The following is a 14,187-nucleotide window of genomic DNA, read 5'->3' on the forward strand; positions in this document are numbered from 1 at the left end:
TGGGGGACCATCTGACAAGTCCTTACTCTGGCTACACCATCATGTTTGGAAGAGTGGGAGATGCAGGGAGAGAGGGGAGGAAGACCATGGCTGTTGCTGGTTTCTTCCTCTTAACAGTGGAGGCCTGTTGCTGCCCCCTGTCCCAAGTGAAATATGGAAGTGTGCAGTGAGATTATCCAAACACAGCTTATTGAGCTATGTTAAATTAAGATGCGAAGTTATAAGCAAAATTCACGCGTCTTGGTGCTGGCATCCTTGGATCAGTGTGTCCCTCAGTTACATTCAGTCCTGGCTTCCTTGTTTCCAGACTAGCAGCTGAGTTGCCCGTGGCCTGAAGTATACTGAAGCCTGCATCCAGGGACACGGTCACTGAATCAGATGGACGGTGGTGTGAGGAAGAGAAGGATGGCCTGTGGCTGGCCATTTTCTCCTTCTGGAACCTCCTGTGTATAGTCTCATAGCTTGGGAGGTGGTGAAGCTGGAGGTGGAATCCCCACCCAGGAGCACGTTGACCACGCCGTGGCACTAGCAAAGTGCAAGCACACAAACGTTTTAAAATGGGATAACTTGAGATAAAGTATGGGAAAAATTACAATTTTGTACTTCATTGTGTTTATTTTATGGTTTAGTGTTGATGCTATTTGGAGCTACTTACGGGTTGGGCCCATAGTCTCTTTTGTATGAAGGTCTTAATCTGGCTCTGGTTAGTACACCTCAACCGTTAGAAACATGGTACATGTTTCTTCAGGGTTTTGGATATTGAGCTGTAACAAAATGTAAATTCTGCTAGTTGACAAAACACTGGAATTGTATCAGACATGTTAGAGTGTATACTCATGCGTACAGAGTTAGTCATGATACTCATTTTGGTGCCTCCACATAATGGATTCAATCCTGATAGGAACTAAAAAAGGCATTGAGATCATTACATGTCTGAAGACTATGCTAGTCACATTTTTGGCTTTTGCTTTCCAATTTTTCAATCAGGAGCTGGTAGCTACCTTAAAAGATTGCTTCGTCCAATTCTGTTGGTTACATATGTGATGAAACTCAGGCTCCACCTTAGAATTTTGGGAAGCCTTTTCAAAACTTCAAACACCTATTCAGGTCAAACTTGAACTTGGATACATGGAGTTGCAGCAGCATGGTTTTTGTGCTGCAGCACATTTTGGAAACAAGACACATGGAAATCAAACTTTTTTTTTTTTTTTTAATAGAAATAAATGCTGTTTTGGGTTGAATTGTGTCTCCTCTAAAGATATGTTCAAGTTCTAACCCCTGGTATCTGTGTGTATGATCTTAATTTAGAAATGGGGTCTTTGTAGCTGTAATCTGGATTTGGGTGGGCCTTAATCCAATGCCTAGTGTCCTTGTAAGAAGAAGGAAATTTGACTTCTGGGTATATATCCAAAGGAAATGATATCCTCTTGAAGAGCTCTGCACCCCTATGTTCACTGCAGCATTATTTACCATAGTCAGGACATAGGACATGGGGGCGCCTGGGTGGCTCAGTCAGTTGAGCATCCAACTCTTGATTTTGGCTCAGGTCATGATCCCAGGGTTGTGGGATTGAGCCCTGCGTTGGGCTCTGGGCTGACAGCATGGAGCCTTCTTGGGACTCTCCGTCTCTGTCTCTCTCTCCCCCTCTTCCCTACCCTCCTTTGCCTATTACCCCCTGCTCAGTCTCTCTCAAACTATATTCAAGTGTCAATGGATGAGTGGATAAAATGCATGTGTATATATGTATATATATACAAACACACAGACACAGGAAAATTATTCAACCATAAACATGGAAATCCGCCATTTGCACCAACACGGATGGAACTTGAAGGCATTATACCAAGCGAAATAAGGCAGAGAAGGACAAATTCTGTATGATTTCACTTAAATGAAAATCTAAAAAAAAAAACACAAAAAAACACAACTCCTAGAAACAGCAGTATACTGGTGCTTCATAGGGGTGGGGGACAATGGGTGAATGTGGTCAAAGGGTACACACTTCCAGTTGTAAGATGAGGAAATTCTGGAGATCTAATGATCCCCAGAAGGCAGCATGATGATTATAGTTAATGTATACTTGAAATTGCTTAGAAAGGAGGTCTTCCCACACACAGAGGTAACCATGTGAGGTAAAGGATGTGTTCACTAACCTTTTTGTAGTCATTTCCCAATATATATGTATGTCATTTCACCTTGTACACTGTAAACTTACACACAGTTATATGTCAATTATATCCCCATAAAGATGGGAGAAATTTTTATTTAAGGTGGGAAATTTGGACACAGAGAATGCCATGAGACAATGGAGGCGCAGACTGGATTTATCTGCAAGCCAAGGATCACCAAGGATTGCCAGTAACCAGGAGGGGCGTGGAGTAATTCTCAGAGCCTCCAGAAGAAACCAATCCTGCTGACAGCTTGGTTATGGTTTTCTGGCCTGAACTGTTAAGAATAGATTTCTGTTGTTTTAAAGCCATCCAGTTTGTGGTAATTGTTGCAGTCATCACAGAAAAGTAAAAATAAATTCTAATGCAGAAAATTAATATCTAGAAATATGACCCACACTATAATTTTGTAAAATCACTTTTCCCCCCTAAGTTTGTATACCAGTGAAAAGGGGTATAGTGAGATACTGCATGCACACTCAGATACAAATCATAAAGGCGATGTTTGATGCAACTGAGAGCAAAATGCTTTAGCTTCCAGTTGGAGCCTTGAGGTTTCTCTCTCTCTCTCTCTTTTTCATTTATTTATTTTGAGAGAGCACGAGTCAGGTAGGGGCAGAGGGAGAGGGAGAGAGAATTCCAAGCAGGCTCTGTCAGCACAGAGCCCCCCCCCCCCGAACTAGAGCTCACCACTTGGGAGATCGAGACCTGAGCCGAGATCAAGAGTCGGACCTTTAACCCACCGAGCCACCTAGGCCTCCAGAGGTTTCTCTCCTAAGCTCATTTCTTCTCTCTTAAAAAACAAAATCCTGAAAGTGACCTTATTATGCTTTCTTAAGAAAAGGAGTCCATAGTTCCTCTGACTACTTAGTCTCAGGTGAAATGCAGTAAACAATGAGTAAAAAGCACAGATTCTCCTTGTGTCTCACAAGTGTTCCCAGCAGACTGCAGTTCTAACGACAAAGACAAAAGCACATTTTGTGCCATATCCTGAGACACAACTAATAAACCCAGGAGGCCTCGGGGAAACATAACCAGTAGTTCTCCCTTATCCCCAGTTCTCAGATGAAGACTCCACTGGAGTTGATTCCTTGAATAACACCTGCCTTAGCCAGAGCTTGACCATGAAGGGAACTTCCTTTCCTGAAAGGACTTGAGGATGTCACTTCCAATATGGCAAAAGAGCCTGAATCGTGTGAACTAGTTTTTATCTCCATCGACTTCCATACGCAATCTATTCGACTGGACACAAGCGGCATTAACTGCTGAAAGACCCAAGTAACGCACAAGGATGCCCGGTGGCAACGGGCATCGGGAGTGGACTGGTGTGCACGTTTCTGGGCACAGAGGGGAGGAGGAGGAAGGGAAGGCGGTGGTTCCTTGGACTGAGAAACAGCGGGGCAAGCTCCCTGTGTGCCCGAGGAGCGCTGGCTTCACAGGAAGGAGGGGCTTTCGGAGCTGACGGGGTGCCATCTTTGACCCTCTGTATCTTCTGCACCCAGGCGGCCTGTGTTCCACTGGAGGAGGGGGCGCTGGGCTAACTGACGGTCTGGAGCTTCAGCCTGTGCTCAAAGGCTGGGTTTTTGTAGGCCACCAGGTGCGTGTCGTAGCGCCGCGGGTGTGGCGTCCGGGCCCGCCGGCACAGACAGGCGGAGAGCAGCAGGGTGGCGACGAGCAGCAGGGCGCAGGCGGCGCACAGCCCCGCGAAGATGAGCACGAAGCTGGGCTTGGTGGTGAAGGCGGCGCACGCCCGCGTCCAGCCCGAGGCCCGCGCCCGGCTCAGGCCCGCCCGGTTGGCCGCCAGGACGCACACGCGGTACGTGGTGCCCGGCGAGAGCCCGTACAGGGGGTGCTGCCGGGCGGTGGCATAGATGTCCGCCACCACCGACGCCGACTGGTTGCCCGGCCGGCCCTCGGGAGAGTAGCGGATCTGGTAGCCGCGCACCACCGAGTTGGGGGCACACCAGCGCACGAGCGCCGACGTGTCCGTGGTCTCGGTCACCGCCTGCAGCGTGGGGGGGTCCGGGACGGTGTCTTCCCCGCTGAGCCCGGGGCACCGGCACCGCGAGAGCCTCTGCAGCTCGGCGCACGGGGTCTGGAGGTGCTTGCAGGGCTGGTAATCACAGAGGACGTCCTGGGGAGGCGCTCCCACCTCCTCCTTCTTCCCCGCCCCTTCCTCCTCCTCCTCCTCCTCACTGGAGTCGTCCAACAGCAAGATTGGAATCGTGTCCTCGGAAGGACTCGGGTGGGTCACCTGCGGGGTGGCCTGTGGCCTGTGGTCGGGCTGGGGCATCCTCACCGGGTTCCAGGAGGTGGGGAAGAGCCCAAGGTGTTTGCTGGTGGATGGGGTGGCGGCAGCTGGGATGCCAGACTCATGGGCAAGCCTGGCGGCGTGTTCTTGGTGCTCTGTCTCGGCTGTGCTTGCAGCCCTGCGCAGAGCGCTAGAGTTGCTGGCATCTGCTGGGGAGATGGCAGCGGAGGGGGTGGTCCCCGTCCTGATGCCACTGCGCGACCATGCAGTCCTTGTGGAGGAATCCGCAGGGAGGGAGGGGGTCTTGGTGACACTCTGTCTGACTTCCAAAGGTGGAGTAAAGGGGGCTGTGCTCTGTGGGGTGGCAGGACTCTGTGTAGATAGTACGTGGGTGACCGGAACAGAGAAGGTCGAGTTGGAATCCAGGAGGGTAGTGCTTTGGTCCAAATGGCACATACTGGGCAGATAGGACAGCGAAAGAGGGGCTGAGAAGGTGTCTTGGGATCCTGCAGCTGGTGTGCACACAGTGTCTGCTGCCCTAGAGGGGAGGCCAACCAGTGAGAGGGTATTCGGCATCAGGGCCGCTTGTGTGCTGGGCTTTGAGTCCTCGGTGCAGACAGTTGCTCCCCTCAAACTGTCTCAACATGCTACACACTCTACCTGCTTCACTCACTGACCCTCAGGGCAACCTGTGGAGGAGACACTCCCATTGGGCAGAGAAAGAAACCCAAGCTCAGCAAGAGGAACTGACTGCCCAAGACAGCAAGTGGCAGAACCAAAACCCAGGGCCAGCACTGTGAATGGTGGTCCAGATTCTCCCAGTGTGGTCTGCCATCTTGTTCTCACCTGTCTGCTTCCTGGCTGAGTACCAGTAACAATACTCACACTAGCCAACATTTTCTGAGTGCTTGCCATGTGCTAGTGACTACTGTCAGCACTTAACTGTATCAACTAATTTAATCTGTATAACCTTAGGAGGTAGGTTATTATCCCCATTTTACAGATGAAGAAATAGAGGCACAGAGAGGTTAAAGCCATGCAGCCAAAATCAATAGTAGTAAGTGCTGTGAAGAGGCTGCACTCTCAACCTCTTTTTTTTGTTTTTTCTTCTTTCTTTCTCAGTCTTCATTTTTTTCAACCTCCTTATTAATACTGTAGTGAGACCCTTCACTGCAAAGGGCCTAGCTACTTATCTTTGGAGGTAACACGAAGGGGATGGGGGTAGACCGAGCCCTGTTTCACGGCTGGGTTTGGGTGAGACATGAGAAAAAAACACACAGGATGGGGGGGGGGCTCTCCTAAAGTGAGCTGCAAGGAGGAGAGTTTAGCTAGTGGAGCTGGTTTGAGAGTATTCAGGATCAGAAGTGTCCCCTGCCAGCCCTGCCCCCCCCCCCCACCCCATTCTCTCCTGGTGGCCAGCCTGGGCATGGCTCCCCACTGTAAAAACAGCTCTTGTAGCCAACAGCCAATGGGATGTCTGAAGGACTTCTTTTTTTCCCCTGTCCCATAAGAGCCCATTGGTCTTGGACTGAATGATGCAGGAGACCAGGCTACATCTTGGGGACTCAGTAGAGGGGCCCGGTGATTAAGAGCACAGTTTTCAAGGAAGACAGATCCTGCCTCCTCTGCCCAGAAGCTGCATGAACCTAAGTGAGCACTTCCTGTCTTTGGGCCCCAACCCACTCATCTGTAAAATGGGGCAATGATAAGACTGCCTTGGCAGAGACAAGCTAGCTGTTCACTTAGCCCATTCTCCCCCCCCCCCCCCCCCCCCCCACTGGGCATACAACTAGACTACATTTCCTAGCCTCCCTTGTGATAGGTGTGGCCTCTGACTGACATCTGGCCACTGAGATGTGAGTGGAAGTGATGAGCGCCCCCCCTCCTCCTGGCTTGGCCCATTAAAACCACCATGTCTGTTCCTCCATGCTCTCTGCTACTCTGGCTGGCTGCAATAAAAGGCCGTTCTCCTTGGGGGCCCTGCGTGTGACTCTCTGGGGGTGGCCACCCTGCCCAACACCGCTATACTGCCCAAGGTGAGCAAGGCAAATGCTGTGAGAACTTCAGCTCACCCCTCAGTCATCTGCTTTGTAAATGTATTACCTGCTTAAGACAGTCCTCTTTGCATCCTTCAGGAGCCAGGACAATTCACAGCTGCAAATGAGGGGGTTGCCGAAGAGGTTAATGGTTAGGACCTGGGAGGAATGCAGTCTCCAAGGAGGGAAGGAACTCAAGTTGCAGCTGAAATACACAAAAAATCCATTGTCAGGTTTTATTTTATTTTATTTTATTTTAAATTTATTTATTTATTTTTGAGAGAGAGAGAGAAAGCGCAAGTAGGTGAGGGGCAGAGAGAGAGATTGGGAGACAGAAAATTCCACGTTATCAGCACAGCCCCCCTAACGTGGGGCTCAAACTCATGAACCGTGAGATCATGACCTGAGCCAAAACCAAGAGTCGGACGCTCAACCAAAAGAGGCACCCCAAGTCAGGCTTTAAAAATCAAGTCAAGACAATCCCCACAGAGCCATGGTGGTGTCATGGCAAAACCATCCTGTTAGGGCTTAGGTGATACTACTTTGGATAAAACTCTTAATGACCTTAGACTTCATTTTTTGTCATCTGTAAAGTGGAGATACCAACCCAATTCAGTCACTGTCACCCCTCATATCAAATGAAGACAATACTCTCTTGCCCACTGTTGTATCAAAAAAGAGTCTGTGAGGGGCGCCTGGGTGGCGCAGTCGGTTGGGTGTCTGACTCCAGCCAGGTCACGATCTCGTGGTCCATGAGTTCAAGCCCCGCATCGGGCTCTGGGCTGATGGCTCGGAGCCTGGAGCCTGTTTCCGATTCTGTGTCTCCCTCTCTCTCTGCCCCTCCCCCGTTCATGCTCTGTCTCTCTCTGTCCCAAAAATACATAAACGTTGAAAAAAAAATTAAAAAAAAAAAGAGTCTGTGATAACGAAAATGTTTGTAAGTATAAATCTCCACACAAAAGTAAGGTATTGTTATTCCAGACCCAGTCACAAGAAGTGACAGAAACTGTTTATTAATGAGAACACTCTTGAATATATACTCTTGCAGTTGAACTGTAGCTGATGACACTCAACACCAGTCCTTTGGAACACGCCTCACTGAAGTGTATCAGTGAAGCTCTTGTGAGTAGAGAATTTCTCCAAAACTTAGTAGCTTAAAACAACAAATATTTATTCTTATGCTTCTGTGGTTCTTGTGGTCTGGGCAAGTTCAGCTAGGGCTGGAAGATCTAAGATGGCCTCACATACATGGAGCCTCCACTAGGCTGGGGCCCCTCTTCATGCGCCCTTCATCATTCAGGAGGATAGCCCCAGGTTAGTGCATATGGTGGTTGGAGGGGTCCCCACCATCGAAGAGGGGAAAGCTCCAATCCTCCTCAACTGCTTTTAAGTCTCACCTCACATCACTTTTGCTAATGCCACACTTGCCTAAGCCGGTCACATGGCCAAGCCAAGCTTCTAGAGGTGGAGAATAGACTCCACTTCTTGACAGGGGGAGCTGCAAAGTCACATTGAGAAGGGGTGTGTCTACAAGGATGGGAGGACTTATTGGGGCCGTTTTGCAAAGGGTTTAGAACACCCAGCAATGGCAGGGCCCCTCCCAACACTCAGTTCTTTCTTCCCTAGGGTCTTACAGAGCGTTTGGCCTCAACATTTTCAACTCCCCAAGCCCCCTAGCCTCCTTTACATATACTCAGTCACAATTTATCTAGAGCAACAGGAGCTGCACTTTCCCTTCAGGTTTCTTCTGACCAAAGGCTGGCTTTCCTCCATCTGCCTGGGAACCATGTGCCTTCCCCAACTGCTCTGAGGGGGCTACTCATGTACTAGAGGAGGAAGGACCCACTCCCCAGGTCTGCTCTAACACTCCGGGGTGATGGGGACCTGGCAGCTGTTCCCGTGGGACACCAGACATATGTGTGTGCTATTTATATTGAAATTCAACGCACACATATGGGTATATACATATATATGCACACATGTGAGCATATACATATATGTGCTTGTTTTAGGAGATTTCACAGAGCTAGAGTAGAAATCTTAGAATGAGAGTTTACTTAGCACTTCAGCACACGAAGGAAATATTGCTCTTTTTGCCTGAAGGGAGAGAGGAAAGGATTATCGTATTTTTGAGCAGGTAACATTGCCCAGTGCTTTACATCCATTATCTCATGTTGACATCATTAGGACAGTTCAGCGAGGTAATAATATTTTGCTCATTTTACAGATAAGGAAAATGTGTCCTTTCCTTCTCTGGTGGTCATATCTGCCACCAATGTGACTTGCACTTGATAAAATCAAGTTGAATTACCACCCACATGCTGAGGGATGGCTCACATCCTGGTGCATGCCTGTGTGTCTCTACATCTGAACTGACAGAGCCCTAGTGTGAAAGAAGTTTCCATTTGCTCTCTCTTTTCACTCTTTGCTGAAATACCGCCCCTCCCTCCTGCATGTCAGAGGGGACTGTGGAGGGCTTTGGGCATGCTGGGTTGGCAGAGCAGCCAGGAAGGTGCCCATCCCCTCTCTAGTGGGTGCTCCCTATGTCAGGGCAGCCAAACATCACTCAGGATTTATCACAGCCTCCTGGGGGAGGTTGTGGGTGAGGTAAGGAGAGCCAAGAGCAGGCCAGGCTGAAAAGGGGGAGAGAGGGTCCAGTAGGTCAGATAGCATTTAATGAGCTTCTGAAGCTTGAGAGCACCCAGAAAGCAAGTGGCTCCTCCCCACCCCCAGTTGGAGCACAGGTGGTGCAGTGGGGGGCCTAGGATGAGCCAGAAGGAATTAAATCCTGTCCTTCATAAAGCACTGCAGTGTTTTCATTTGGTAGGAGACTCCATCAGATTATGATTTAGACAGATCCCTTGGCTTCTTCAGCCAAGAAGAATCTCTTGGCTGAACTGCCAGTGTTCTTAACTGGGGGTAGGAAGAGACAGGGTATGTGAAAGTGGATGGAGTCAGGATTTGAGCCGGGGCAGTTTGGCTCCATATCTGATACCTTAGACACAAGTCTGAAGCTCAGAAGAAGAGTCTGAACCAGAGAGGACATTACACTCACCACCATCACCACCACCATCATCATCACGATTACCATCCACTATCACCAATTCACAATCATTACCCACATCATCACCATCACCACCATCACTGTTACTGCCATCCTTCCCATCACCTTCTTCACAGCCACCATCATCTTCACGAATGTTACAGCATGGGCCCTGTGCCAGGCGCTGAGCTAAGAGCTCTGTGTGCCTGTTCTATTTGTTTTGCTGTCATGACAAGCCCCAGAGTGAATAGTCCAGCTGTGGCTGGGGCTAGCAGAGAAAGGAGAGATGTGGCTACATTGAAAGTGATGATAGGGCAAAGGTGCCAGCTTCCCAGGGCCCAGATGTGGGCCCTCAGGAAAGCAGGCAGCCTGGGGTCATCTTCAAAGTGACACTGCCCTTCCTGTTGAAGTCACCTTCCTGTTGAGAAGGAGGGTGAATGTAGTGATACTTCAGGTAAGTAGGCCTGAAAGCACTGACCTGGGGTCCCAACTGCAAGAAGGACCCTTCTAGCCTTTCACCTTTCCTCCTTGGCCCGTTCAAACCTTGGAAGGCTGAAATAAACACCTGGGGAAGCAGGTGGATCCATAGATAGAAAAGAACCTGATGCCTCGTCCCCTGTTTCCGCTACAAGTTTCTCAGCCTGGGCTTAAAGGGAAGTTTACATACATGAGACTTGGGAGTTTAATATTACTCTGGAGAAGACTGAGTTCCATGGTTATTAGGCCGATGCACTATCTGGTACCTGACCACGATATCACCCAAAGGATGAGGAAGAACAGAAGCCCCGAAGGATGGGAAGGAGCAGAGGGAGAAGAATCAAGGTCTGGTTAGTTCTATAAAATGGTTACACGTGTTCAACTTAGCGCAGTGGCAGAAATCAGTTATGTGATTCAGATGGGTCTTAGGAACACTTACTTCGGGGGTGCCTGGGTGGCTCAGTTCATTAAGCGTCTGACTTCGGCTCCAGGCATGATCTCATGGTTTGCAAGTTCGAGCCCCGCATCAGGCCCTCTCCCGTCAGCATAGAGCCTGCTTTGGATCTTCTGTCCCCCGCCCCTCCCTTGCTTGCTGTCTGTCTCTCTCTCTCTCAAAAATAAACATTAAAAAAAAGAAAGAAAGAAACACTTACTTCTGGAATAGAAGGACCTGTAGGCGAGGAGTGTCTTCGAAGATGTGTGTGTGGACAAAGGTAAGTGCTGAAGAGTCTTGACAATCCAGCTGCTGCAAGTCAGGGGTCATCTTGAAAATGTCCCCCTCCAGGGTTCTCAGCCTGGGCATCTTCCTCAGGTGGAGAGACCTGAGCTTTCTCAGGTCTCTGATCCACCCGGACTGAACTGAAACACAGAGGGGGAACTGCCCACTACCCAGGAAGACATCAAGAGGCTAGCCCAGCATTAAGGAAACAAAGAGGGACAAAGTGAGTCATGAAGGTCATTGCTGAGCATGGGCACAGCAGCTTTGGGAATCTAGAAGCATAGCCATTTCAGCTGGAAGAGCCCTCAGAGACCGCCTGTCTGTCCTTCCTGCCTGCCTGCCCCCCCCCCCCCCCCCCGGGGCAGCCAAGGTCAGAGAGGAGAATGACAGGCCCAGGGCCACACAGCTGGGTGGGAGCAGAACCAGGACTTGAACCCAGGACACTGTCTCCAAGGCCTCTGCTGCCCCACCCTCTTGTTAAACACCCTCTTGTTCACTCTGATGGCTACAAGGACTGGAGACATTTTTGAGAGAGGTGAGGAAGTAGGAGAGGAGGAGCAAGGCTGGATGAGGGCCCAGAACCTAGCTTCGTGGCTCTCTTAACAAATGGAGACCATACCACTTCCCCTACTTCCCATTCTCGCTCTTTTTTCTGTCTGTGGTGGAACAGGTGATTACAGACACATGAAGTGTTTTTTTAAAAAAATAAAACCAACCTTGTGAATTAGAGTCAGAACACGGCCAGGTACAGGGGAGCTGGTATTCTCACCTCCCTCCTGTGTCTTGTTTGAAAGACCCAACGTTCACAGAACAATTCGAGTCAACCAAGTAGAAAGACCAATGAATTCACCCTCAGGACATCTGTTGCTTTGGGTTAGCACGAGCTGTGAGACCACAGGCCAGTCGTCGCCTTCCCGTCCATGCCCTTCCCCCTTTGTGAAGCAGAGATAGATAATAACAGTCCCCACCTCTTGGGCTTCCAGGAGTTAACTCCCTATGTTAGATAATAATAATTCCCACCTCCTGGGCCTCCGGAAGTTGACCTCACTGTGGCCCTTCGAACAGGGCCCGAGGGGCTTTGGAAGTCTTGGTGGGGTTAGTTTCCAGCCGTCCTGGCCCACCCCGGCACAGGGCGCCCGGTAGCCACCCCTAGAGGAAGTTCACGGCCTTGCCCCGGAGGGCATGCCCAGCCCGGCTCCCAACTCCCGGCGCGGCCCGGACTCACCCTGCTCCAGGGACGTGCCGCTGAGGTCCAGGACCTCGAGCGCGCCGCCCGCCCCCGCGAAGGCCGCGTCGGCGATGCCCGCCCCGGGGTCGCGGCCGAGCTCGGTGCAGGAGAGGTTGAGGAGGCGCAGCGCGGGGAGGCAGGCGAAGGCCCCGGGCTGCAGCTCCCGCAGCGGGTTCCCGGCGAGCGCCAGCGAGCGGAGGCCGGGCAGAGCGGGCCCGGCGCAGGGCGGCAGCGCGGCCAGCCGGTTGTAGCTGAGGTCCAGCGTGTGCAGCCCCGCCGGCCCCCCGGGGCCCCAGCGCAGCGACGCCATGCGGTTGTGGCGCAGCGTCAGCACCTGTAGCTGCGGCAGGTGGCCGAGCTCGGCCGCGCTCAGGGAGCGCAGCAGGTTGTGGCTGCCGTCGAGGCTGCGCAGCGTGGGCGGCAGACAGTCGGGCAGGCGCTCCAGGCTGCTGTTGGCGAGGGTCAAGGTCGTGGCTCCCGCGATGGGCAGCCCCTCGCAGGGGGAGACCGTGGCGTTGCTGGCCCCGCTCTCCCAGGGGCCCTGCTGAGTCAGCCAGAAAAGAGGGGCCCTCTCCTGGGGAGGCCCTGCCCAGCTGGGGCGCAGCAGCAGCGGCAGCAGGAACCACCACATGGTGCGTGGCTGGGGAGAGAAGAGCGGGACAGTCCCTTAAACCCAGCAAATGTCCCCCGCTACGCTCGGGCTCTGAGGAGAAGCACAGGCCCTGGATGTACCCTGAAGGGCAGGGGACGCTCCTGTGACACCTGACCTTCCTGCTCCCAGCGATGCCTTTCCCCCTAATTCCCTTGTGGCTCAGCATCCACAGGTGACCGCTTGCAAAAGGCCTCCTTCATCTGTCCCCTCTGGCCTTGAACTTTCAACTAACCTCCTTCCTTGTCCCCATTGCATGAGCTTCTGGAGGGAAGAGACTGTGCTTTTTATTACTGTAAACTTTCCCCAGGTCCACAGATGCTGCTCCAGAAACATCTATTAATAATGAGCCAGTGCATGACTCCCGTCAGGATAAGCCCTATTGGAATAGAAACATGGAACTTCTGGAAGATTTTATCAATTCCAGGGAAACTCAGTTGCCTCAATTTTCCCCCTGAGAACTGCCCAGCCACAGGTGAGTCTGTTTTGCATGTGATCTGGTTTGCAGGTCATGTTTTATTGTAAATTTTTTAATGTTTATTTATTTTTGAGAGAGAGGGAGAGACAGAGCATGAACAGGGGAGGAGCAGAGAGACAGGGAGACAGAATCCGAAGCAGGCTCTGGGCTGTCAGCACAGAGTCCAACTCGGGGCTCAGACTCACAGGCCTCAAGATCATGACCTGAGCCAAAGTTGGATGCCTAACCGACCGAGCCACCCAGGCACCCCTTATTTTAAAGCAAGCTCTGAAGGCAGAACTTTCTGTTGAGAGGGCTCTTTCCTGAGAGGTTCGCTTTGGGGAAAAAAGAGCCCCCAGAAAGCTGTGAGGGTTAAGAACGTGGAGTCAAGATTTCCCGGTCTCATGCTGGTCCCAGAGAAAGCTAAGGCCCCTGAGGTCAGCCTTGCTCTGGAGGGATGGCTGAAGGCTCCTAGGTGTGGAGTTTCTAGAGTACCCAGAATTTCTCAGAGCAGCTGGGAGATCAGGTAGGGGTAGATCATGTGGCCATAGGCTGGTTTGGGAGCGGCAAAGTTACTTCTAACCAGGCTTGGCCTTGAGGTCACTGCTTCATATAGCCCCACTTCCTCTACCCTGCTGTCTCTGCTGGCCACCAGGTTTCAGAGCAGCCAGGCTACAGGGGAAGGGCTTCCCTCCTGCTAGTTGGGGGTCAAGGCAATGAGAAGGATCCTGAAAACTGAAGCCAGGAGTCCACCCATCCGGCAATGTGTCATACTCACCCTAAGCTGTCCTTTAGGAGTGTAGCACCCCTGGATGCCCCTTTGCAGTCCTCTATCTTGTCTTGCAGATTCCAGGGGTCAGTGACTTAGCCGCTAAACTGTGAATTCCAGAGGGAGGCCTGTTTCCCAGGTGCCCCTGCTCCCGGCCCCACCCACTACAAGGGCCTGAGATACTCCAGTCCCTGCAGCCCCTCCCTCCCCACCAAGACAGTATGGTTCTTAGCCCAGGCTTTCACTGCCTGTCTCCCTCCTCCCCCACTGGGCCTGAACCTGCTCTTTTTTAGGCCTGGCACCTCCTCCCTGCCCTCCCCCATCTTCACCTCTCCTGACACTGCCTTTTGGGGGCCTGACAAAGGGAGGGAGTCAGCTCTCCTTGGCTGAA

At 51.5% G+C, this 14,187-nt stretch overlaps 1 protein-coding gene across 1 annotated transcript; it reads right to left on the reverse strand.

Moving 5' to 3' along the window:
• Positions 1-3,359: 3,359 nt before the first annotated feature.
• LRRN4 (leucine rich repeat neuronal 4) lies at positions 3,360-13,974 on the reverse strand. Its single transcript, XM_043602857.1, has 5 exons — positions 13,806-13,974; positions 11,919-12,561; positions 10,629-10,833; positions 6,523-6,660; positions 3,360-4,957 (listed from the first exon to the last, which is right to left on the reverse strand). The coding sequence occupies exons 2-5, from the start codon at positions 12,550-12,552 to the stop codon at positions 3,706-3,708; spliced, it is 2,229 nt and encodes a 742-aa protein (XP_043458792.1). The 5' UTR covers positions 12,553-12,561; positions 13,806-13,974; the 3' UTR covers positions 3,360-3,705.
• Between the last annotated feature and the right edge of the window lie 213 nt (positions 13,975-14,187).

Source organism: Prionailurus bengalensis, chromosome A3, assembly GCF_016509475.1.
Source record: "Prionailurus bengalensis isolate Pbe53 chromosome A3, Fcat_Pben_1.1_paternal_pri, whole genome shotgun sequence".
NCBI lineage: Eukaryota > Metazoa > Chordata > Mammalia > Carnivora > Felidae > Prionailurus > Prionailurus bengalensis.

Bases quoted from the DNA above. Each gene is read 5' to 3' on its own strand.
- LRRN4 (XM_043602857.1), bottom strand. From the start codon at position 12,552: ATGTGGTGGTTCCTGCTGCCGCTGCTGCTGCGCCCCAGCTGGGCAGGG. The intron at 6,661-10,628 runs GTAAGTGTTTCT...TGTGTATTTCAG, and splicing joins CAGGTCCTTCTATTCCAGAA to CTGCAACTTGAGTTCCTTCC. The intron at 4,958-6,522 runs GTAATACATTTA...CCTCCCCTCTAG, and splicing joins AAGAGGACTGTCTTAAGCAG to GGCAGCAGACACTGTGTGCA.